We start from the raw sequence: 22,778 nt of genomic DNA, 5'->3' as shown, positions 1-22,778 counted from the left end.
ATGTCTTTGGACCGAGACCTCTTGTGTTCTGGAAACTTTCCCAGAACACATGGGCGGACCCTCCCGTCCCAGTCCGCTCCTGTCATACTGACCCAAGTATTTCCTTACGCTCAGTGCTCTCCACCAGAAACACCCTTCCCCTCCTCTGCCTGGCTGAGTCTGCATCCCAGGCATCACCTCCTTCAGGAAGCTCTCCCAGCCTGACCACTAGGCTGCTTATTAGGCTCCCACGGGGCCCTGGCTCCTTGTTTTGGTCACTCATCTGCCCCCGACCCCTGACACCCCACTCCACCCACATGTCTGATTTGGACTCTATCCAGCACAGGGCCTGGCACACAGTAGGTGCTCAGGGGGTGTGGAATGAAGGAAGTCCTGCCCTAGATTCCAGGACGTTCATCCAGCTTCAAGTGAAGGATGCTAGCGTTCTAGCCAGGTGCTAGGAAAAGGGTACCAGCTAACAAAAGGTTGGTAATTCATCAAAACCCTGGACCCCATGTCCATTTGGCAAGAAGAGCACTAGTACCCATTTGCTTGGGCCTTGGGAAGAGAGTTACTGGCAGTAACTCAGCCCTGCCAGTCACAGCTGGGGAGCGTGGGGACTCAGTCACCGAGCCGATGGCCCCGCCCACGTTGGCCAAATGGCTTTGCAGGAAGGCCTGGTCCCAGGGCCTTGTGCTCTCTAGGTGACAAGGTCCTTTGGAGGGCCGACCCAACCCCCTCTTTTAGAAACGGGCAAGAGAAGGAAGGCCCAGCTGTGTCTTCCCATCAACCTTGGCCGCCTTAACGAAGTCCAGGCTGCACCTGAAATTTCAAGTGGGCGATAAAGGGTGGTGTCCCCAGGGTTCCCACAGCCGACGGGAGAATCACGGGCCCCTGGGAAGGGCCAAGGGGCACAGAACTCCCTGGGAGAGCTGCACCTGTCGGATGGCAGGGAGCCCCCTTCTTTGTTCTCATCCTGGACTGTGTGCTCCCTGCTCCCAGCTCCCCACTGTGCCCTGTCCCTGGCCCCGGCTCAGCTGCGATCCCCACAGCCAGGAGCTCCTCTGGCAGGAGTCCCCACGCCACAGGAGCTGCGACCTGACCTCCTGCCAACACCTGCCGGGCTATTGCACCTGTCCATCCTAACCTGGGGGATCCCCTTAAACCTGTTTTAGAAAAATGTGGGGGTGGAAGCGGCTGTGGCCCTTACCAGCAGTGACCACTGGGGGAGGCACCTGACCTCTGACCCAGGGTACTGCTCCCAAGACCCCAGCATGAGGTACGGTTGCTCTTCTCCTAGAGGGGCAGGGCTGGGGGTCCCCAGAGGTTGGGTGGCCTGCCCGAAGTCGCAGCCCGTGTGGAGGAGCAGTCCCGACGGTGATGCGCACTCCCGCCCTGGTGCTCTGCCGCCCTGGGGACGTCACATAAGACCCCTCGTTTTAGCCACTCAGTGCACCTGTGATTATGGGTGCAAGGGAGCGACAAGACGGCATGTAGCCGTGGAGACCACAGCCAGCCAGGCGGGCGGGGCTGGGTACTCTGGCCAGGGGGTGTCGAGGCCAGGGGAGGAGACGGGTGAGTTTGTCCTGCACGCTGGTACCCCAGCAGCTCCCAGGGTGGGACCCTCATTTGTGAGACGGTCCCTCTATGTGGACACAGCAAATAAGAGGCAGGCTCTGTCACAAACTCGGTGTGTGGCCTTGGACAAGTGACACTGCCCTCTCTTAAGCCTCAATATCCGCACCTGCAAGTGAGGTTGGGCGGGTAGAGGGAGCCCGGGGCTCCATCCTGGCAGGGCCTGTGCCCTGGGCCTCAGGCGGCCGGGTGGCTCAGCTTCAGCCCAGCCCGTGTGCGCGGAGGACGGCTGCTCGTGCCGAGACATCCCTGCTGGGCGGCTGGAGGCGTCCCATGAGGTCTGAGGGCCAGCAGCAGGACACTGGCTAAGGATTCCTGGGAGCCTGCCTCTCATCTCGGGGCCACAGGGGCTTCCAGGCTGCCTCTCCACTCCACGTCACCCCCCGGTGACCCTGTGGACACGAGGGCCACCCTCGCAGGGGCCGCAGCGCTCGGCAGCAGGTGCAGCACCCCTCCCTGGGCCTGGAACAGGTTTGCTCCCTCCTCGAACCCCAGACAGAGCACAGTGACAAGGCAGGACCGAAGGAAGTTTATTCACGCCAACGAGTGACATGAGGGAGTGGACCCTACACCTCCAGAAAGCACAGACCCCTCAACCCAGGGCCTTCCCTGAGATAGGTCTTCCACTTTTCCAAACTACACAGGGTGCACGGTTAACCAGGCCTCCCGTGGACGTGCCGCTCAGGGCCTTGAGGGCTGCCACGCGCTCTCTAGCTACGTCCACCTGCCCCAGGGCACTGCTCTGTGCAGACAGACTTCCACGGCAGTCAAGTGTCAAAACAAAAGCATCTGCAAAGACAACAGACCCCTCAGCATCCGGCACACGCAGCGTGAAGCGGCCATTGGCTTTCAGGGCGGAGTGTCAAGGATTATTTGGTGGAAGGAAGTATTAGTACGCTCAGGAAAAAGCATGATTTCTGGAGTGCGGTGCATGCATGGTCTGGAGTGTGCTAAGTGAACCGGACTCTCGCCCACAGAAGACTCAATTTAATAAAACTCGGCCAACTTGGGCCAATATTCAACGTGAAAAGCAGCTTTCAAGCTGCGAGCTCTCTTAGCCAAACGTAGAGCAAAGCTTTCAGCTGACAATTCTTTTAAATTTTTTTGGACACGGGCTGAAATACATCTGTGCTCATTAAACTTTCCCACGTAGACTTTTCAAAGCACGCTTTAATTTATGCTACTGCTGTTCTGATTCCAGGTATGCAGACAGACTCCATACTCTTTCCCAGGGTGTGGGGAACGGCAGCAGCTGTCCTGTGGACTGGACAGGCCGGCCCGTGGACGTGCAGCCCAAGGTCCCACACGTGGGGGCTGCTCTGTGGGAGAGACTCCAGCTGGACTGTTGGACCGTGAAACATTAGCCGGCACCCATTCACCCCAAGGGTTTTGCCCCCAAGAGACAGAAAGGAGGATGGGGAAAAACAGTACACACACACACAGGGCTTCCAAATACCAGGCCAGTAATTACCGTGTGACAGAGCCTACAGGTGGTGCGGATTTGATTGGGCTGGAATTATTGGTAAATTACATCTCTTTATAAGCGCATATAAAAGGAGTTACTGGAAGTCGTAGGACAGCTTCCGGGGAGTCATGAACTCTTTCACTATCTCGTCTGTGACCTCCTTGCGCCTGGCCTGGTGCTCGGCGATCAAGGGCTGCAGAACCTCGATGAGCGTCTTCTTGAGCTCACCGGTGAGCATGTCGCCGCTGGTGTAATCCTGCCCGGAAGGAGACAGACCACAGTGACAAGCAGCTCCTCCTGCCTGGGCACCGCACGCCTCTGGGCGCCAGCCCCGCCTGCAGCCCCCATGCAGAGCCCAGCGCAGGGGTGGCGCCCAGAAGTCCAAGGACCCTGCACCTTAAACAACGCTTTCTTAACATGCCACGACTTGCCACTCACTGCCCCCCGCTCCGAGCTCCACGGCCGCCCGCCCGCCCGCCCTGGCAGCTCCTCGTCAGCATCCCGTGCTGTACAGTCTGTTCTGGACTTTTCGCCACAATCAGCTTTAAACATGTTTGTACGGAGACTTCTTTCTTGGTCAGAATTACTTCCGTGGAAAAGATTCTGAGGACTGGAAAACCCGAGGCAAAGGCTACAGGTACTGTTCGGGCTCTTCCGACTTCTCACCCAACTGCTGCCGAGAGGCCGTGCCAAGACCCTTGCCTCACCTGGGTGAGCCTCGAAGCCCCGCTAACTCGGTGGGGCACTGTCTGCACCTGACTCGGTCCTGTTCGACTTTACTGGTCCGTGGTGTCCAGGAAGGGGAGGCCGCGGTGGGTCACTACCACACTGCAGTGTGTGCTTTCCTCTGCGGACTATCTGTCACCAGGCTTCTTGGCGCATGGCTAAGGGCAGTGGACCTCCTCAGTTTTCACCTCGTCTCAGCTGAGGGCCTGCTCCCCAAGGCCCAGCCCTGAGGGGCTCCGGCCACCCTAAGCCCGGCTGCCAGGCCCCCCACGTCCCGTGTGAGAGCACCGGGGGCCGGCTGGACCCTGCAGCCTGTGGGCTCACCTTCCTGATCTGCTCGAGCTTGTCATCGTCCTCGAGGAAGAAGGTCAGGTACATGAAGGACACGTCCACGTCACAGTTGCCCCCGAACTGCCTATGTTCCTCGACGGTGTCTCTGCCCCCAGAAAACGCGTGCTTGTTGACCTGCGGCGGCAAGAGCACAGGACGCTGGTCGGGTCGGGCCACCCCGCGTGGGGAAAGTGGCTGGGAGCCGCGGGTGGCACTGGGGCTGGGGGCTGCCTTCTGCCCCGTCAGGTCCCAGGGCAGGGGGGCTGGGGCTCACAGTCGGGGTGGGGAGGAGCCCCACAAATCGCTCCAGACTGTCCGTCAAGCCCGGGTCCCCAGTGAGGCCAACTGAAGAGAGGGGGGAGAGGAGGGTAGGTTAGCTCTCAACCCCCCACCCCCACAAAACACAGCACAGAGCTGGGAAAGCCAAAGCGCTGCCCGTGCTGAAACGTGGGGGAAGTGTCCGTAGGTGAGGGATGGACACAAGCACCTTCGAGTAAGACAGCCAACCCGGGAAGGGCGCTGCCACCTTCTCCGCTGTGGAAGGGGTATGGGGGCCACAAGAATGGGGCTCGAAGGGGGGAGCAGAGCCAGGAGACACGCGGAGGGAGACAGCGCCTGCAGCCAGCCCCACCTACAAATACGCAGTTTCCGGAGCTGAAAAAAGACTCAGAAACTAGCACAACGGTTTTTGGAATCACTGAAGATAATCTTGGAGAAATCAGGGCCAAAAAGCGAGAGAAGAAAAGCCAGAAAGGACAAAGTCTCCTCAACCTTCCCACCAGCATGTGCGACCCACTATGTACAAATGTCACCCTATTTTTCTTTCCCGGGGGAAAGGGTGGGTAGAGCTGATGGTTCCTAGGTTGAGATGCTTACTCCTCCTCCCCAGGACCACAGGGCAGATTACTAACAGGATGCTCCGGGGCCCATGGACAAGCAGCAGGCGGACACCGGGGGCAGAGGCTGTCCGGCCGTGGGGAGCAGCACCTGCTCTGCCCTACCCCCCCCCCCCCCACTGCGTGAAGGGGAAGTGCTGGGAGTGGGCGGATTAAAGGCAAATACGTGTTCATCTTCCCTCTCCTTCATAAAAAAAGAGCAAGTTGTAAAATAACATCAACGTCAGCAAACTGCACCAACCATGGAAACGACAAAACAAACAGGAAAAGAAAGCACTAGGACTGGGTTCTCCTGAGCTCTGGTGCCCTCGGGCAGGCGCTGGGGGTTTGATGGCGCAGCGGGGCGGCTCCTGCCCGCACGGCCTCTGCCTGTGCTCAGACTCGCAGTCCAAGCCAGGTCACTGATGGGCCCCAGGGAAGGCACTCCAGTGCCAGGAAGAAAGTCTTGAGAACAGAGCTTCCCAGGCTCCAAGGGCTGGTTTAAAGGCTATCCAAGGGCCTTGGGACAGTTCCCAATCCTCGTCTGAGAGCAAGATGAGGAAAGGTGTGTCTGCTGCACGTTTTCCAAGACGCACGGGTGCTGCGGCCACCCACGCACTCCTCCCTGGGCAGGCCCGCGTCCCATGATGGCACGCACATGTGCCACGAACGGTGGACGTCACCACGATCGCACCATTTGATCCCCAACAACCCAATGACCCTGTATTGCTTTCTCCACCTCCCAGGTGAAAACCTGCCGTATGTGGCAGTGAATGGCAGAGCCAGGCTGACCGTTCCTGGGACGCCAGGCTTCTGACAGTGGCTTACGTTTGCCTGGTGTTGGGACTGGCCGGGCCTCGGTGCGGCTGGGGCTGTGCTCACGGGAAACCAACGGGAAAACGGGCTTGGGCTGGGGTGGAGAACAGCCTTGGTCGTGGGGACCAGAATGCAGGGGTCAGGATCCAAAATGACAGAAGCAAGTGAGATGTACCCAAACCAGTGATGTGCTGTAAAAGGAAACTATGCCTGGCGAGGGTGTCTCGGCTGAGGCCATGGGGGCCTTCTTCAGCCGCCACACTCCAAGAACCAGTGCGCCCTGCCTGCTCCAAGCCCGCAGGGCGGGAGGGCCTGTGCGGGGCCACTGAGCCGCGGCCCTGGAGCCTGAGGCCAGCTCTGGGCGGGCGCACTACAGGGTTAATGTTAAAGGGGTCTCGTGATCAGAAATCACAAGTGGGCGGCCAGGCTGGCAAAGTGCGTTACAGACAGTCGTCCCAGAAGAGGAGGTTCCACACTCCAAGGCTGCCTGCAGGAGGGACTGATTTGGCGGGCTCTGGCAGGGCCCGTGGGACAGCCTGGGGAAGGCCTGTTTTGGCCTATCCTGCAAAGGAGCTCACCAACTCTTCATTTGGAACTAAAGTCTTAAATCTGGGCTGCGCTTGACAGTTCACACTTTTTGCACGTGATCCCACGTACGCCTTGTCTCAAGCCTATGAAGTCAGCACAGCCGCTCCGACTTCACAGATGTCTCAGCTGGACGGCAAGGTCACCCGCCAATGACAGCGAAGCGGCAGGACACGGACAACCTGGGGTTCCCGACTCTAGGCCACGGGAGGGCCCGCGCAACGGGGGAGCTGGGTTCTGGTCCCAACCCCACCACTCCCCAGCTGTGTGGACGTAGGAAGCTGCCTGGTCCCTCTGAGTCTGGATTTCCTTGCCTACAAGATGACCATGGCCTCCCGGGTGGTTGGTAGGACTCAGTGAGATCACACGGGTGAGCACGTGGCAGGAGATGACGCAACCAAGCTGCTGTGTGCCCCGCACGGCTACTGCTATTCTCAGGGGCGCTGGAGCAGATCCCCGCCCCTGGCTGGGGTGGAGGTGGGTTCTGGAATGGAAGGTGGGTGTGGGGACCGAGAACGACGGCCTGGCCTGACCTTGTCCTGCCCCACAGGCCGCTCACAACCCTCGGGGCCTCTGCAGCTGTGTGCTTCCTGACCTCACGCTCACTGCCCACCCAGCCCTCAGGGCCTTTGCTGGTCCCTAAGTGAATGAAAAATGCCTTGGACCCAAAAATGACTTCTTTAAAACGATGTACTAAATGCACTAAAACTAAAAAACCAAGCAAAATGCCTTCTCTTCTGGAGAGAAGAGGACCCTCCCTCCCACTTCTGTACTCCACGCTTTAAAACTTTCAGCCAGTACTGAAAAGGCAAGAAAAAGCCCTGAATATACCAGCTTCCAACAGAGGCTGATAGAGTTGGCGGTGGCTATTTCCTGGAAGAGGGTTTGGACATTAAGGGTTTCCCCATTGTTAACCAGAACCCGCTAGGGAGTCTGGAAGGGCTGGGGGCCAGTGGTGACTCAGAGGGTTGCATTACATGCCTCAGATACGGATCTGGTCACTCCTGCTATAAACTTCCCACCCGCAAACACACACTGGATTCCAAATAAAATGTCAACAGCTTCGTGGGACAGTGAGGGGGGTGTATCTATATTGGCAATTCAGCCCAGAGAGAGAAGCAGGGCCCTGGGAAAGAAAAAAGCTCAGATTCCTAATTCTCATTTCTTTGGTGACTTGACAAATACTTGCTGATGCCTGCTGCATGATGGGATGGACACGACTGTCCTGTTGAAGGGCCCCCACCGGTTCCCAGTCTCCATGAGAACATACGGCCCCTACGCCCCACCCTGGCCAAACTGGTCATCCTCTCTGGCTGTCATCCCTCTAAAGGCACTCATTGCTATTTCCCCGGGAGAAATAAAGCCAGAAAACATAAAGCACCTGGTCCACCTGCTGGACTACGGCTGCTGCTTGGAAAGGTACTAGAATATGTTCTATCATTTACTTTAAAGAAAACCGCATGGGGCGCTTGGGCGGCTGTCCGTGAAGCGGCTGCCTTCAGCTCAGGTCATGATCTCAGGTTCCTGGGATTGAGCCCTGAGCGTAAGGCTCCCTGCTAAATGGGGAGCCTGCTTCTCCCTCTCCCCCTGCCCCTTCTTCCACTCATGCTCTCTCTCTCGCTCTCACTCTCTTTCAAATAAATAGATAAAATCTTAAAGAAGAAAAAAAAGAAAAAAAAAAGAAAACTGCCACGACTTTGCTTCCAGAGCAGAGCACTGGTGAGAAAAGCAGAAAAGAAAAAAAGAGAAGAAATATTCAAAGTTTTGCCTAAATAAAAGGGCACAGACAGAACAAGTTCATCTGGTGTCGGCAACAGGGACAGGCCGCCTCGAGGTCGCAGGTAGCAGCAGTTACTGACCCTGGAACCCAGCGCTGTGGCGGAGGACGCTGGAAGGACAGTCCTGCCATGCGTGCGCGTGCCTGCGAGTGTGAGTGTGAGTGTGTGTGTGTCTCAGGCGCGTCTGCTCTGTGTGCACAGGCTGCCCCTCCGCCCTGGACGGTGCTCACCTTGGTCTTGATCTGCTTGGCGGTGTCCGTGAGGAAGATGGAGGAGTTGGGGTCGCTGGCACTCATCTTGGTCTGGGCCCCCTGCAGGGCGGGGAAGAAAGTGGAGTGCAGCAGGGCTGGCTTAGGGTAGCCGATCCTGGGGGCGACGTCTCTCGTCATCCTGAAGTAAGGATCCTGTGGGGCGAGAGGGGCCTCTGAGGAAGCTGGCAGAAATGGGCTGGCTGTCAGCCCGTGAACAATACCTCCGCGGCCTCCATGGGGTGCTCCCAGCTCCCAAGTAGCTTACAGGATTGCCCCGGCCCAACACCTCTTAAAACCTCCTTTCCCATCAGAGTGCAGCGCCCCAGACCGATAAACACCTCGCTCTGCCTCCTGACCTGGTCGATGGCACAGGGGATGAGGCACTGGATGTCTGCCCTGTCTCGGAAGATCTGAGGGAATGAGTTGCTGAAGGAGGGAGCAGCCTGGATGGCAGGAAAGCTGATCTTCCCTGAAAGTGTGAACAATATATTTTTACACACGACATCGACTCCTGTTCTGGTTAATTCAGCCAGCAAAAGGGATGAACATGAACAAGCATTCTCCCCTTTAGAAAAGTGATCATCACTCAAGAGAACCTGAAACCACAGAAGAGTAGGGAGGAGAGACAAATCTACAGTCCCAGTGTGCATCTCTTTTCACGTTTTCTCAATTTCCCACCGCATTTCTGTGGTGACTGCACACTACGCAGTTTTTCTCCTTACATTTTCCGTCACTTGGGTGGTCGTTAAGTATGTTCTATCCCATAAGCGTGTTGGGCAGTGTTTAGGCAGTCTCTACCCATGGACACGTAGACTGTTCCTCACCTTTAATCATTACAGGTTAAGACACCCTGGTACCTAAAACTGCTCTCAATACCTTGGATGTTGCTGTTAACACTGCTACTGCTATCTGCTTAGATCCACACAAGGGGTCCAAGGGCCCTGACCTTGTGTGACCTCCGACAAGTGGTCCGGGCCAGCCCCCGCCAGCCGTGCCGCGTGGGCACACTCACGCTGCCGCCACCACCAGCGCCGGGTGTACGTGTACGTACACACACACACACACACACACACACACACACACACACGGCAGGGGCGGCCATTCCCTGCCTGCGGGCGCCGGGCTATGCTCGGGGCCTTCCCCGGGCTCGTCTACTGCTCACAACTCGACCTAACAGTGCCACGTGGCCCCCCATTACCAACGTGCACTTGCAGGCTCAGACCGTCGGCACAGCCCGCCAAAGCTAATACCCAGCAAGCAGCTGGCCGGGCCAGGATTCAAACCCGGGCGCCTGGCAGCACAGTGTGCACAGCTAGTCGTAGGTCTACTGTCTCCTACTCGCCCAGTGCCGCCTTCCCTGGGACATCCTCCCATGAGATGCTGGCATTCCGAGGATAAATACCCTTTCAAAAGCACAGGGTTTATGCCCCAATTGTCAGGAATGCATCTGACTGGAACATTAAAGAAAAGGGTCTTGCTCATGTGAAAAGCCTCCCAGTGAGGCCTCTCCATGGCGTTTCTGCACTTGTCCCTGAAGGTCCCCTCACCACCAGGGCCCCGGGCCATGGCCCCCTCCCAGCAGGATAAACTCTCCCACACGGCACCTGCAGGCACACCCTGGGATGCTGGCCCGGGCTCGCGGCTGCTTGGCCTGGAGCTGTGCCCCAGAAACGAAGTAGGGGAGGGGATCAGGAGACCCACAAGTCTCAGGGATCAATTCTTAGCTTCAGGAGCTAAGGGTCTAGAAGGAGAAGGCCAGTGCATCTGACGGGCATGGAAGTATGTGGAAAGGGACACGAGTGTGAGTGCAGGGGGCCGAGCCATGGAAGGACAGTGAGGGTGGGCAGGGTGGGCTCCATGGGGCCTCTGGGCAAGCCCGTCCTCCTACGGGGGAAGCGGAGGCTCCTGGCCTCGACCAGAGGTGCCCACACGGGCAGGGGAACTCTAGTCATCCCCACCCTTCTCCTCCTTTCTTCTAGGCCTCTCAGTGGGTGACTGAGGGGTGACAGACGGTCGCCTGAAGTGCAGCCCCGAGGCCCAGAAGCGGGGCCACAGGCATCGCACCAGCTCCTCCGGCTCCTGGGGAGACCTGCCCGTGGGCTCACTGTGGGGAGGTGAGGGGCCGATGCTGCCACCGGAGAGGCCGCAGCGAGCTCCTTACCGATGGAGTCACTGTCAGTGAAACCGAAAATGCCCTTCACTTGGTTGAAGGTAACGTGCTTCTGAATCTTCACCACGTTCTTGTAGAAGCCTGGGCTCATCCTGCAAAGACAATCAGAATGAAACCGCAGGTTCAGAGGGCGGCCTTCCGCTGAGGCCAAAGCCGCAGATGGTGAAGCCTGAGCATGCAGGTGTGGGCTGAGGACACACACTGGGCAGCATGGTGCCCAGGGGCATCTGTAGGTAAAGAGAGCTGCGGCAGGCTGGGCGGAGCTGCCAGAGAAATGTGGAAAGCTGTGTGAGACCGACGCCAGAGGACGGGAGGACAAGGCAAGAGCACAACACGTTCAGAGTCAGGGGGTGATGTGGAGCACTGAAACTCTGCCCGGGTCAGCGGTCAAGTGTGCTGCACAGCTTCCAGCCTGGGAGCCCCGAGGCGCTTTCCTGTGAGACAGACTCTGTTCTGTGTTGTGGGAGACTGTCTGCACCTTGCTGCCAGAGACTGTCTGCAGAGAAACCAACCGGTCCAGCCACCACGGCCCCGTCCACTGTCGGCAGCCATGCTGTCTGGGTGGGATGACCCCATGCCCAGCAACAGGGCTGGGCCACAGTGGCTGCTTCAAGCAACCTATGCTCTCTCCTGGATGGTGAGGCATGTGGATATGAGGCCTGGAGCTGTGGCAGCCATTCTGCTACCAGAGGGACCCAGGCTGAGGATGAAGCAATTACAGGAGGGGGCAGAACCCAGAGGGACTTCTTACACGGCATCTAATATGCTCAGCAACTCTACTCTCCACCATACCAGGTGTCAGGCCCCACAAAGACGGAACGGGAAAAAACGGGAGAGCTAATGTTTACTATGTGTTCACGTTATGTAGCAGGAGCTGTGCTAAGTGCCGGACACAGGTTAACACCACTCAAGTCCCCTTCAAAGTAGTAGCCTCACCTCTCCTTTCCTGGTAAAGACCGAGGCTTTGAGAGGTTAAGGGTCATGTCACAGATCCCAGTGATTACACAAGCTGGGATCCAAACCCAGGCTCGTCTGGCCACAATGCCTATGCTTTCCTCACCACATCTCGCAGCTTCTGAAAGAGTTTAAGATGTCTCTCCCTGGATGGAGAGCTCCTGAATGTCTCCGGGCAGACGGCGGGGGCCGGGCTGGGGTGTGAGAAATGCAGGGGCCCTGGCTGCCTGGCTGGGGGGCAGCCACGAGGCAGGGAGGACTGCAAAGGCCCCGCACCAGGGGTTGTACCGAGTTGAGCAGAGTCCCACTCAGGAGCAGGAGAGGGACTGGGGAGACAGCGACTTTCACTTGGTCCCAGGGCACTGGTCAGGGGTGGGGGTGGGGAGTGTGTTAAAGAGAGAGGACATGCCAGGGACCCGGCAACATGCAAAGTGCTCCCGACACGGGTGCTCCCTGGAATGCTCAAGGAATACCTACCGCATGAATGAGCCGGCTGAGCAAGCAGGCAGAGAGCAAGTAACTCAGGCGCCCATCACAGAGCAAATGGTGGTCAGGATGTGAGCCCAGGCAGAGCACGCTGACAGACCCCTTCGCTAGACTGCCTCTCACTAGTACGAAACCCCCGACTTACAGGATAACGGAGGCTCAGAGGATGTAAGGGCTTGCCCAAAGAAACCACACCAACCAGGAGCAGAGCTGGGTCTGGAACACCAGCTCTCAGATTCCCAGTGCAGTGTCTTTCCATCCCTCACGGCTCCTGGCAGAAAGGCCTCTCTGGGCCTACACGCAGGGCCAGAAATATACGCGGGGACAGGGTGTCTGGAGCCAGCTTGCCTGCATTGGGCTTCTTTCCCCGCGGGGCCCTCGCCAGTTCGCTCCCACCCAAAGAGAGGGTGGAGGCTGGCTTGGTTGTAGTTTCAGCTCCTGAAGACCAGGAAGGAGCTTTGTTAAATCAAAGCTCTGGATTTTGAGTTCAATTTCAAGGGGAAAAAAAAAAAAAAAAAAGCTCAACTTGTTAAAAAAAACACAAAAAACTCTTAAAGGGAATAAGACATTTGAAAACAGGGTTTAACTTTTAAAACTTCTCTCCTGACTTTAGGTTCAACCTACGAGGTCTTTCCGAGAAGCAGCAGCACAGACTCTTTGAGTTACACGTTGTGTGGGTTTTCAGCTCTACCTCGAGTTCACGAAGAAAAAGGAAGTTCCTCTGAGCCAAGTGGAGGACGCCCAAGTGCGGTCAGCCGACAGGCTGGGCAAGTCGCCTTGGGCCCCACGTTCTCTCAAAATGTGCCGAGAGCGGGGTGGGGCATGCGGTGGCCCCCTCACGTGCACTGTTCAAAAGTTCACCCCCCTTCATGTGCCTACCACGTGTTCATCCTTGAGGATACAGGAGGTGTTTGCTTCTGCCCCACCAGCACCTCGGTCCAGCAAGGCAGGGACTCCGCTTGGGTCACTGCTGGGTTCTCAGGGCCTAGGAGGGCATCAGCCACAGAGAGTGCTCCGTGACTATTTGTTTTACTCACCCAGCAGAACAGGGCCACCCCTCACCCTGTACCAGGTGCGGCCGAGGTGGAGCCTGGGGTGCTGGGGGGCACATCTGAATCGGACTGTGGGAGGGACAGCTCCCAGGAGGAGGTGATGCTTGCCCGTGCGTTTGGAGATGGCATCAGACTCCTCTGCGCTGGGACAGGGAGGTCAGGAGAGGGGTGGGAACTCTGGGGGCTGTGGAACTGCGGAGTGTCCCACCTCGCTGGAGGTGGCAGTGACTGATGCTGGAGAGTAACACGGGCCAAATCCCTGAGGGGCCCGTGAGCTAATTGGAAAGTGAGCACTTCATCCTGATGATGACAGAGTGGAAGAGGCGTGGGGTGGGGAGCGACAAGAGAGCTTTACGGAGAGTGCTGGCTGCTGGGGGACCGAGGCCGTGAGGGGCTGCCATGGGAGGCAAGAGGCAGCACCCGAGGATGCGGTGACTGGGCAGCTGCCACCCCGGCCTGGCGCTAAGAAGAGCAGCAGGACGCAGGGTGTGGCTAAGCGCTCGAGCAGGTGAATCAGGTCCTTTTAAGGAATGAGGGGAAGAGGTATAAAATAAAGCACTGTGAAAATTATAATAATGGTGACACCTAAGATCTCATGTAACCCTATTTCGTGGACCAGGTTTGCTGAGACTCATGACCATTAAACAGAGGTGCCAGGGCTCGAACCCGGGTCTGTTTCCTTCCTTCGAAGCTCATGTTTCCTCAAGGACACCACAATGCCTCCATGCCCACAGAGAAGTGATTTTAAAAATCTCACAGGTAAAATTAGAAAGTTATGAATTCATTTACTAGTTGGTGGAAAGGCCAGACTTCTTATCAAGGCAACTATTTCTGTGGATATAAAGTCACCACTCGGATGTAGTCCTCAAGGGCACATTCTGGAGAAATGGTAATAAGCAAGCACCTCTGCACTCAGCGTGAACACAGTCCATCCTGTGCTTCTACCACACCCTGTCCTGGGCTAGTATAACGGACCCTCAGGGACAGGGGCCACACCCCTACCATTCCTTGGGGGCTGCCAGTGCCTTGTGGGGAGCACTACCTCTCAGGTGCTCCGGAAGTACTTGCTGAGTATTTCTTACTGGGACACTTGACCGAGTCTTATTTTTCTAACACAGTTCTTGGTAGTCATTTGGGATGCAGAAGACCTCAGAAGTTTCAATTCAGGGGCACCTGGGTGGCTCAGACGGTTAAGCGTCTGCCTTCGGCTCAGGTCATGATCTCAGGGTCCTGGAATCGAGCCCCGCATCGGGCCCCCTGCTCAGCGGGGAGTCTGCTTCTCCCTGTGCCTGCCACTCCCCCCCGCTTATGCTCACTCTCTATTTCTCTCTCTGACAAATAAATAAAATCTGGAAAAAAAAAAAGTTTCAATACAAGGATTTTCCGAATGCAGTATTTCTGAAAGAACTGGATCGTGAGGGGACTGTGTGTGAGTCTTTTCTCTTCGAGGAAAAAGGCACGCCAAGAAAGAGAAAGACCCTAACCCAGCAAACTGACTGTCCTTGGAGAGAAACTACAATTCTGTCTCAAGCTGGGGATGGAAGCCTCAGCTGGTGAGCAAGACCAAGAAACCATATCCTGAAGTTTCATAAAGGAAGGAAAACATTCCCCAGATCTTAAGACCATTTCAGATGTGTCTGACTTGGCTGTGGCCGCGAGGAGCTGCTGTCTCCATCTGCTTCTCTAGAAGGCAGCCAGGCACCCTCTCCTTACCCCATGTAGTCGAGGTCAGAGAAGATGAAAGTCTTGTTGATGTCAAAGCCGCAGGCAATGATGTCCTTGGCGTTCTCCACGGCATAGCCATAGGCCTGGTCCAGGGTCAGGTCTTTCCACAGGTACTTCTCATCATCCGTCATCTGGATGACCAACGGCACATTGAACACATCCTGCAGCCACCTAGGAGATGCATGGGAAGAAGGCTGCCGTCCCATCTCCCGTTCTGCATCCGAACACACGGTTCCTACTGAGAGTGTATGTCAAACCTTTCTTGTCTACACAATCACACAGTCTTATGCTGTGGAGCTGCTATTTTGCATGCTGGTGATGGTTTTAGGGTACGTGTAAATGAAGGCTCCGGGAGGGACTGCTACGGTCACGGGGAGCGGGACAGGAGGAAACGGGCTGGCTGACTCCAAAGCTGGGCTCGCTCCATCACGCCACACTTTCTAACGTGACACCGGGAACAGAGTGAACAAGCCACAACGGCACCAGTCCCCGCATACGTTGTTTAACAAACACAAACGAGGACTGTCTTGTCATTCTGACATAGTTTATAAGCAACATTCCTGATTCGCTAATAAAAGGGAGAAAAGGCATACAATTCAATACTTACTTTGTGAAAATAAATGGGATGAGGTGACCTACATGCATTGCTTCGGAAGAGGGGCCCCTGCCCGTATACAGATAAAATGGCTTCTTATTTTCATAGGCATCAAGAATTTGGTTCATATCTCTAAAGGACAAAGGAAAAAAGGAAATGGTGTGATTTTCTGAGACAAACACTAAGGCACTACTGATCACTTGGAGAAGACAGAGAAAACACAACACAATGATTAGAGTTTGTTACCCTTGGTGCCCATATGAGAAAAATGACAGGAAACTTCTACTGACATGATTTCTCTCTCCCGTGATTGTTTTAAAAGTATAAGACACGCAGGTCTGGAATAAAAGAGGGATATGGCTGAGCAGCCAATGGAACCCCTTAGGGAACTTCAAATACCAACGTCCACACACCATCTGCTGTACACCTTTCCTGGGAACGACACCAAGCCAACACTACACAATCCTTGGTCAGAAGCCCTAGCCCCGAGACTCTGGAGACCCAGACTGGGGAGACTGCAGGGTTCCACACAGTCCTGACTCAGGGAGGGGAGTGAGGAAGACCTCCTGGGAGTGTGGAGGGGAAGTCCCTAGCTGAAAATCTCATTTGGGCTTCCTCAGCCAGGCTGGGACCAAGTGTCTTCAGCTGGGAGTCATTCTGGACTCATCCGCCTTCCCCAAGGACTGGGGTCCACGGATGATGCACATGAAGCATCCTTCCTGGTCATATTACATCTACCTGGGTCCCACCTTCAGAGATTCTGATTCAGTGGGTCTGGCGTGATGTCTGGGAATCTGTATTTTTAAAAAGCTCCCTCAGGGATCGCAATGTTCACCAGGGTGTGAAACCACTACTCTAGGGTGTAAATGTTCTTTGTTTCTCCACAAAGTGTCCCAAAGTAAAAGAGGACCTTTCCCAGGGGTCTGGGTAGGAGACCCCACACGAGTACTCTAAAAAGTGACTCCTCCTCATACCCCAAACCAAGGGTTAACAGTGCTCCTCTCCGGGCTCATGGGATTATGGGAATTGTTTCTTTGTGTTGAGCTTTTTTTTTTTTTTTTTTTACCTCCGGGGACCAATCATACACTGCTTTTAAAATAAGGAAAGAATAAAAAAACCTTAATTTTGGAAGAAAAAAGCCCTTCTTTGGTTCTCAAAATTAACCAAATCAAACTTTTACGGGTTTATAGGAAAGAAAAAAATGCAGCTGTCCCACAAGCTGTTCTTCAAGTCTCTGACAGCCCCACCATGCGTTGCCCTGGGGGCAAGGTGCTCTCAAGCAGTGCAGGGAATGGACTGAGGCTCGCTCTCTGAGCTCAGCTTTGTGAGGATGGTTTCCAGCAGGTGAGGGAGCCTACTCAAAGCCCATCTGATTCCCTACTTTACAGATGATAAAATTAGACAGATGGGCATTCTCAAATCTGAGAATGGCCAAAAGCTGCAAGTCCTATGATGCCCTAAGCCAAGAGCCTACAGGGTTACTATACTGAAGTAAATAAAGTAAGGCACACGGGCAACAAGAACTGCAAAGTGCTAAGATTAAAAAAAATTTTTTTTTAAAGATTTTATTTATTTGAGAAAGAGAGAGTGAGAGAGAAGGAGCAGGGGGAGGGGCAGAAGGAGAGGGGATAAGCAGACTCCCTGCTAAGCGGGAAGCCCGATGCGGGGCTGGATCCCAGAACCCTGAGATCATGACCTGAGCTGAAGGCAGATGCTTAACTGAGTCATCTAGGCGCCCCAAGATAAAAAGTTTTGATTTAAGATCAACAAAATTGGTAAACTTGAGCTAAAGTGACCAAGAGGGAAAAAAACAGTGAAGACTCTACCAAAGTCAAGAATGAAAAAGGAACATTACTACTGATTTTACAGGAATAAAAAGGATTACAAGGGAATACTAAGAACAAGTGTATGCCCACGTATTAGATAACCTTGATGAAAAAGACCAATTCCTGGAGAGAAACAACTAGCAAACCGACTCCAAAAGAAAAAGAAAATCTGAATGGATCTATAACAAGCAAAGAAACTGAAGTAGTACTCAAAAAATGACCCACAAAGAAAAGCCTGGGACCAGATGGCTTCATGATGAATTCTATCAAATATTAGAAAACAATTAACAGGGGTGCCTTGGTGGCACAGTCGGTTAAGCATCTGACTTGATTTTGGCTTAGGTCATGATCTTGGGGTCCTGGGGTTGGGTCCCTCGTCAGGCTCAGCGGGGAATCTGCTTGTCCCTCTCCCTCTGCTCCTCCCCCCGGCTCGCGCTCTCTCCATCTCTCAATTTAATGGATAATCTTAAAAAAAAAATTTTTTTTTAACAATCCTTCACAAACCCTTCCAAAAAAACTGAAGAGGGAATATTGCAAACTCATTCCGAGGCCAGGATTATCCTGACACCCCAAGCAAAGACATCAACAGAAAACTATAGACCCTTATGAATATAGACACAAACATCCTCAGCAATTCACAGACCAAATCCAGCAACATATAAAAAGGATGATACACCATGACCAAGTGGGGTTTGTCCCAGGCTTGCAAAGTTGGTTCAACATACAAAAATGCATCAATGTGATATGCTGTATTAAATTAACAGAAGACAAAAACCACATGATTATCTTAACAGATGCAGAAAAAGATTTTGACAAAATCCAACACCTTTCATGATAAAAAATACTCAATGAACTAAGAAGAAAAGGAAACTTCCTTAGCATAATGAAGGGCATTTATGGAAAACCCATAGCTAATGGTGGAAGAGTGACTTTCCCCTAGATCAGGAATAAGACAAGGATGCCCACTCTTACCACTCCTATTTAACACTGTACTAGAAGTTCCAGCCAGAGCAATTAGGCAAGAAAAAAGAAATCCAAATTGGAAAGGAAGGAGTAAAATTATCTTCATTCTTAGGTGACATGATTCTACATATAGAAAATTCTATAGAATCCTCAAAAAAAGAAAAAAACCTACTAGGGCTAATAAATGAAGTAAAGCTGCAGGATATAGGATCAACAGACAAAAGTCAGTTGTATTTCTATAGAGTAGTGAGATAATTGTGATTTATAAGAAATATATATTTGGTCTTTGTCACAGAGCTCCTAAAATTCATGGAATTTCCTAAGTGATAAGAGGCATGAATGTGACATTCATATAACAAAGCCCCTTTCAACCACACATGAGTTTATGTTAATAAGGTGACTTTTAGAAAGTCCCTAAGTAACCTAAGGATGGAGACTGGTTGCCAGGGGAACCAACCTTAATTAGAGGTTGGTACTTATCAGCCCCAATCCCCTCAAAAGGAGATTGAGCTTAATCACTAATGATCATTCCTATGTAATGAAGCCCCCATAAAACACCAAAAGGATGTGGTCTGGAGAGCTTCCGGTTGGTGAACATATAAAGAACGATTATAACTTAATAATGAAAAAACAAACAACTTAATTAAAAAGCAGGTAAAAGATCAGAATAGATATTCTCCACCAAAGAATATATAAAAATAGGCAGGAGGGCCCTGCCCTTGAGTGGCTCAGTCAGTTAAGTGTCTGACTCTTGGTTTCAGCTCAGGTCATGACCTGAGGGTCCTGGGATGGAGCCCTGCATTGGGCTCCACACTCAGCAGGGAGTTTGCTTGAGATTCTCTTTCCCCCTCTCTCTTTCCCTCTGCTCCTCCACCTGTTTGCTCTCCCTCTCTCTCTCTCTCAAATAATAAATAAATCTTAAAAAAAAAAAAATAGGCGCAGGGTGCCTGGGTGGTAGTTGGCTGAGCGGCTGCCTTCGGCTCGGGTCGTGGTCCCAGGGTCCTGGGATTGAGCCCCACGTCAGTGGGGAGTCTGCTTCTCCTTCTCCCTGTTGCTCCCCTTGCTTGTGCTCTCTCTCGCGCTCACTCACTCTCCCTCTCAAATAAATAAGTAAAGTCTTAAAAAAAAAAATAAGGTGGGGGCGGCAGGTGGGAGGGAAAAGCATATATAAAAGTAGCCAATGAGCACATGAAAAGATGTTCAATGTCATGAGTCATTAGGGAAATATAAACACAATGAATAACCAAGTCATACCTACTAGAATGGCTATAAAAAACAAACACAAAGTAGGAAATAGTAAGTGTTGGTGAGGGTGTGACCTGGGACCCTTGTCTGTGCATTGTTGGTGGGGATGCAAAATGACAGTCACCGTGGACATCTGTTTGGCAGTTCCTCAGAAAATTCTAGAGCTACCTTACGATGCAGCAATTCTGTTCCCACCAAGAGAAATGAAAACACATGTCCACACAGAAACTTGTACACAAATGTTCAGAGGAGCATTACTGAGAACCAAAAAGTGAATAACCCAAATGCCCAGCAACTGGTGAATGGATAAACAAAAAGTGGGGCGCTATCTATTCAGTGGAACACTATTCAGGTATAAAAGGGAGGGTAGTACGAACACACGCCACCACATGGCGGAACCTTGAACACACAATGGTTGCCAGTGGTGGTGGTGCGTGGAGGGGGGTATGGGGGAGTGACTGCTCATGGGGACAAGGGTTTCTTCCTGGCGTAGTGTGAATGTTCTGGAATTAGACAGTGGTGGTAAGTGGTTGCACAACCATATGAATATATTAAAGACCACTTTAAAAATGTGAATTGTATACTTTAAAAACGTGAATTAAATCTTAAGATAAAAAACTTTGACGATATTCTGTCCAGGAAGAGGGCTGAGCAGGGTCTGGAGTTTTCTGCACACGGAACTTGAAGTGTTCCGGCAGGCTGCCGAGTTCTGTCCCGTGTGTGCTCTCCTGTAACTGTACAGAGCAAGCAGGACAGAACAACCCTACTCCGGACCGTGTAATGGGCTAACCTGTGGGGCGGGTGAGGCAAGAACACTCTGGAACCTGCCCATTTTCTGATTATTATCTGCATGGAATTTACAGTCTAGGGTAGGGATAGTCTCTTCCAGGTACGCTCTGTTAGTTTCTCTTTTGATGATAGGATTTATGAGTGGGCCAGGACAATAGCAGGAACAGGGCACAGAACTTCAGGAAGCCACTGCTTATCGCGTGGGAAATGTTGAACTTGGACATATTCTTCTCTTTTGTCTTTATGACATTTTATGATTTATAGCACATAATCTGGCCTGAATCTCATCTGCTGTGTATGTGACCTCCTCTTTGTGAAGTGAACAGTTCATAAATGAGTAAAGTAAAGGCCGCGGGTGAAGGGACAGGGCATGAACCCACAGCCAGTTATGGACAGAAGGTGGACACCAGTCTTCAGATGATTGGCTAGCACTGTCCCCCCAGGAGCAGGCAGCTTGAGGGAAGAGCGCCCTAATCATGTCTGGAATTCAAAGGAGAGGAGGGCAGGAAGCCTCTGACCTGTGTGAGAAGAAGATGCCTCTGCGCAGGAAGCGGTGTGGTTTCTGGCCCGTGGCTCTCTCTATCCGGTTTACCAGCTCCTTGTCGATTTTACTGCTTCCGAACCGAACTGGGAAAAAAAAAATTGGAACAAAGGAGATATGGCCACCTTAGGTGGTGTGAGGTTTGGCGATCGGATATTACTGAAGGGGAAAGACTAGCGTATTGTGTACAATCTTAATGAACCCAGACTCTTTAGGCCTTCTGCTCCCAGTCCCTTCTCTCAACCCAAAGTCATATTTCTTTCACAAGGACAGCTGAGATCACAACCAGCAAACAGGAAACTAATTACAGAATAAAACACTGTTTTGTCTGGGACTGGATTTTGATTGGAAACATATCCAGAATTCAGTCTGGCTAGCAACTTTTCACACCTCCGCTCCCCCAGTTGCTTATTAAGGTATGATCTGTGGACAATGACACCGTAATTTTAATATTCTTTAACTGTTGCATTGAATTAACATGTCTTAAAACAAATTTTCCCTCATTGATGGTCTACACTTAAAATTATGGAAAATGGCTTTTGACTTTGATGAAAACATTTCAGCAATGCCTCTTCACTGGTGATTACCAGTGATCTCAGAGTAAGGATTCCCCGAGCAGGAAGCCCCACGAGGAGGGGCTTGCCAGTGGCCACCTGTCCCCTGTGAGGAGTCATCCTTCTTAAGGTCACTTCTAGCTTTTCAGCTCTACAATCACTATCACTGGAATCTCTTAGGTAATCCATTCCTGACTTTAACCATTAAGTGAGAGGTGATTTAAATGACTGCAAAGATGCCATTCTAATAGACCTTTCCTCAAGTTCTCAATCGCTCAAAAAAGGGGAAAAAGCTTCTACTAAGCTATCTACTATAGATCGTTATTTCAAAATAAGTTTTACATCGTATTCTAGTTAAAAAGAATCCTTTGGGAATGTATTGCATGACCAAAAGATTTTAGGATCTATTTTTTTTCTTGGCATTGAAGCTTGACTGGGTTTATAATTCAAAATAAAAACACACCAATGGGATCAACTCAAGGGAATCACTTGTATAAGTTGGGGCTTCTCCCAGGACATACCAATGAGCTTGTCATAGTCGATGCCCTTGGCACTGCTCGTCTGTACTGTCCACGGGTCCACAAAATCCTCCTCAGCTTCTGCAGCATCCAGGCCACTATTGCTCCCAAGTGCCGGGTTCCCTGGAGGGCAGTCAGCCTTGTAGTCCTCGCCCACGGCGGCTTTGTAGCTCATTTTCAATGATAACAACATCTTTACTGCAGAATCGATTTCATCCTGGACAAAGGAAATGAGGATGGAGGCTAAAAATACCACCATAGCTAACGTTTTGCTGAATGTGACTGCTGACATGTGGCAGGCACCGTGCTAAATGCCCTCACACCCGTTCCTTCCTTAGCCTCAAAACACCCCCTGGAGGCAGGCACCACTGTCACCGTGCCGTTCCAGCTGAAGACTCTGAGACACAGAGAGGCGAAGGAGCTTGCCCTTGGACACACAGCAAGTTGTGGGCCCGAATGTCTTTTATTTTCTTTTATTTGTCTTTTATTTATTATGCTGTTCTAGTCCTATGGATTACTACCACAAACACTATGGGACAGATGGACATGATACACACTGTTATTTATGCCACAGTGAATATGCTGAAGATTTCTCAAACGCTACTGATGCTAGAGAACGTGTGACAAGCTCCCTGAACTGAGTATAAGGAATTCTATGTGGGACCTTGTTTTTACATTCTACACAGTTGAGATGAGTATTTGTGGAAGCTTAAATAATGCCACTGAGGACAGTGACAGCAACTCTAGACATCAGGGAAGCAGATAAAGGCAAGGAAAAACACAGGCTTTCAAGTCCTAAATTAAGGAGGGATGCAGTGGGAAATAGTTGTATTACTGTACTTTGGAGTCTTATCAAGCTGTCCAAAGTGTTTGCATACTGAGTGTTTAAAAATAAGCTTAAGAAAAACAAATGTAGGGGC

The 22,778-nt window shown here is 52.5% G+C and overlaps 1 protein-coding gene across 2 annotated transcripts in view; it reads right to left on the bottom strand.

Annotated features, from left to right (window-relative positions):
- Positions 1 to 2,127: 2,127 nt before the first annotated feature.
- WARS1 (tryptophanyl-tRNA synthetase 1) overlaps positions 2,128 to 22,778 on the bottom strand; it is a 32,111-nt gene continuing 11,460 nt past the window's right edge. For both annotated transcript variants that reach the window (XM_081829939.1, XM_081829938.1), the window contains 9 exons: positions 21,862 to 22,075; positions 20,764 to 20,872; positions 15,435 to 15,554; positions 14,816 to 14,998; positions 10,602 to 10,702; positions 8,797 to 8,909; positions 8,420 to 8,593; positions 4,130 to 4,270; positions 2,128 to 3,335 (listed from right to left, as the gene is read on the bottom strand). In XM_081829939.1, the coding sequence (XP_081686065.1) occupies positions 3,174 to 3,335; positions 4,130 to 4,270; positions 8,420 to 8,593; positions 8,797 to 8,909; positions 10,602 to 10,702; positions 14,816 to 14,998; positions 15,435 to 15,554; positions 20,764 to 20,872; positions 21,862 to 22,075 (1,317 nt within the window). In that variant the 3' untranslated portion in view covers positions 2,128 to 3,173. The remainder of the gene's footprint in view (positions 3,336 to 4,129; positions 4,271 to 8,419; positions 8,594 to 8,796; positions 8,910 to 10,601; positions 10,703 to 14,815; positions 14,999 to 15,434; positions 15,555 to 20,763; positions 20,873 to 21,861; positions 22,076 to 22,778) is intronic.

Source organism: Leptonychotes weddellii, chromosome 9 (genome assembly GCF_054177405.1).
Source record: "Leptonychotes weddellii isolate Sample4059 chromosome 9, ASM5417740v2, whole genome shotgun sequence".
NCBI classification, from domain to species: domain Eukaryota; kingdom Metazoa; phylum Chordata; class Mammalia; order Carnivora; family Phocidae; genus Leptonychotes; species Leptonychotes weddellii.
This window is presented reverse-complemented; position numbering and strand designations above follow the sequence as displayed.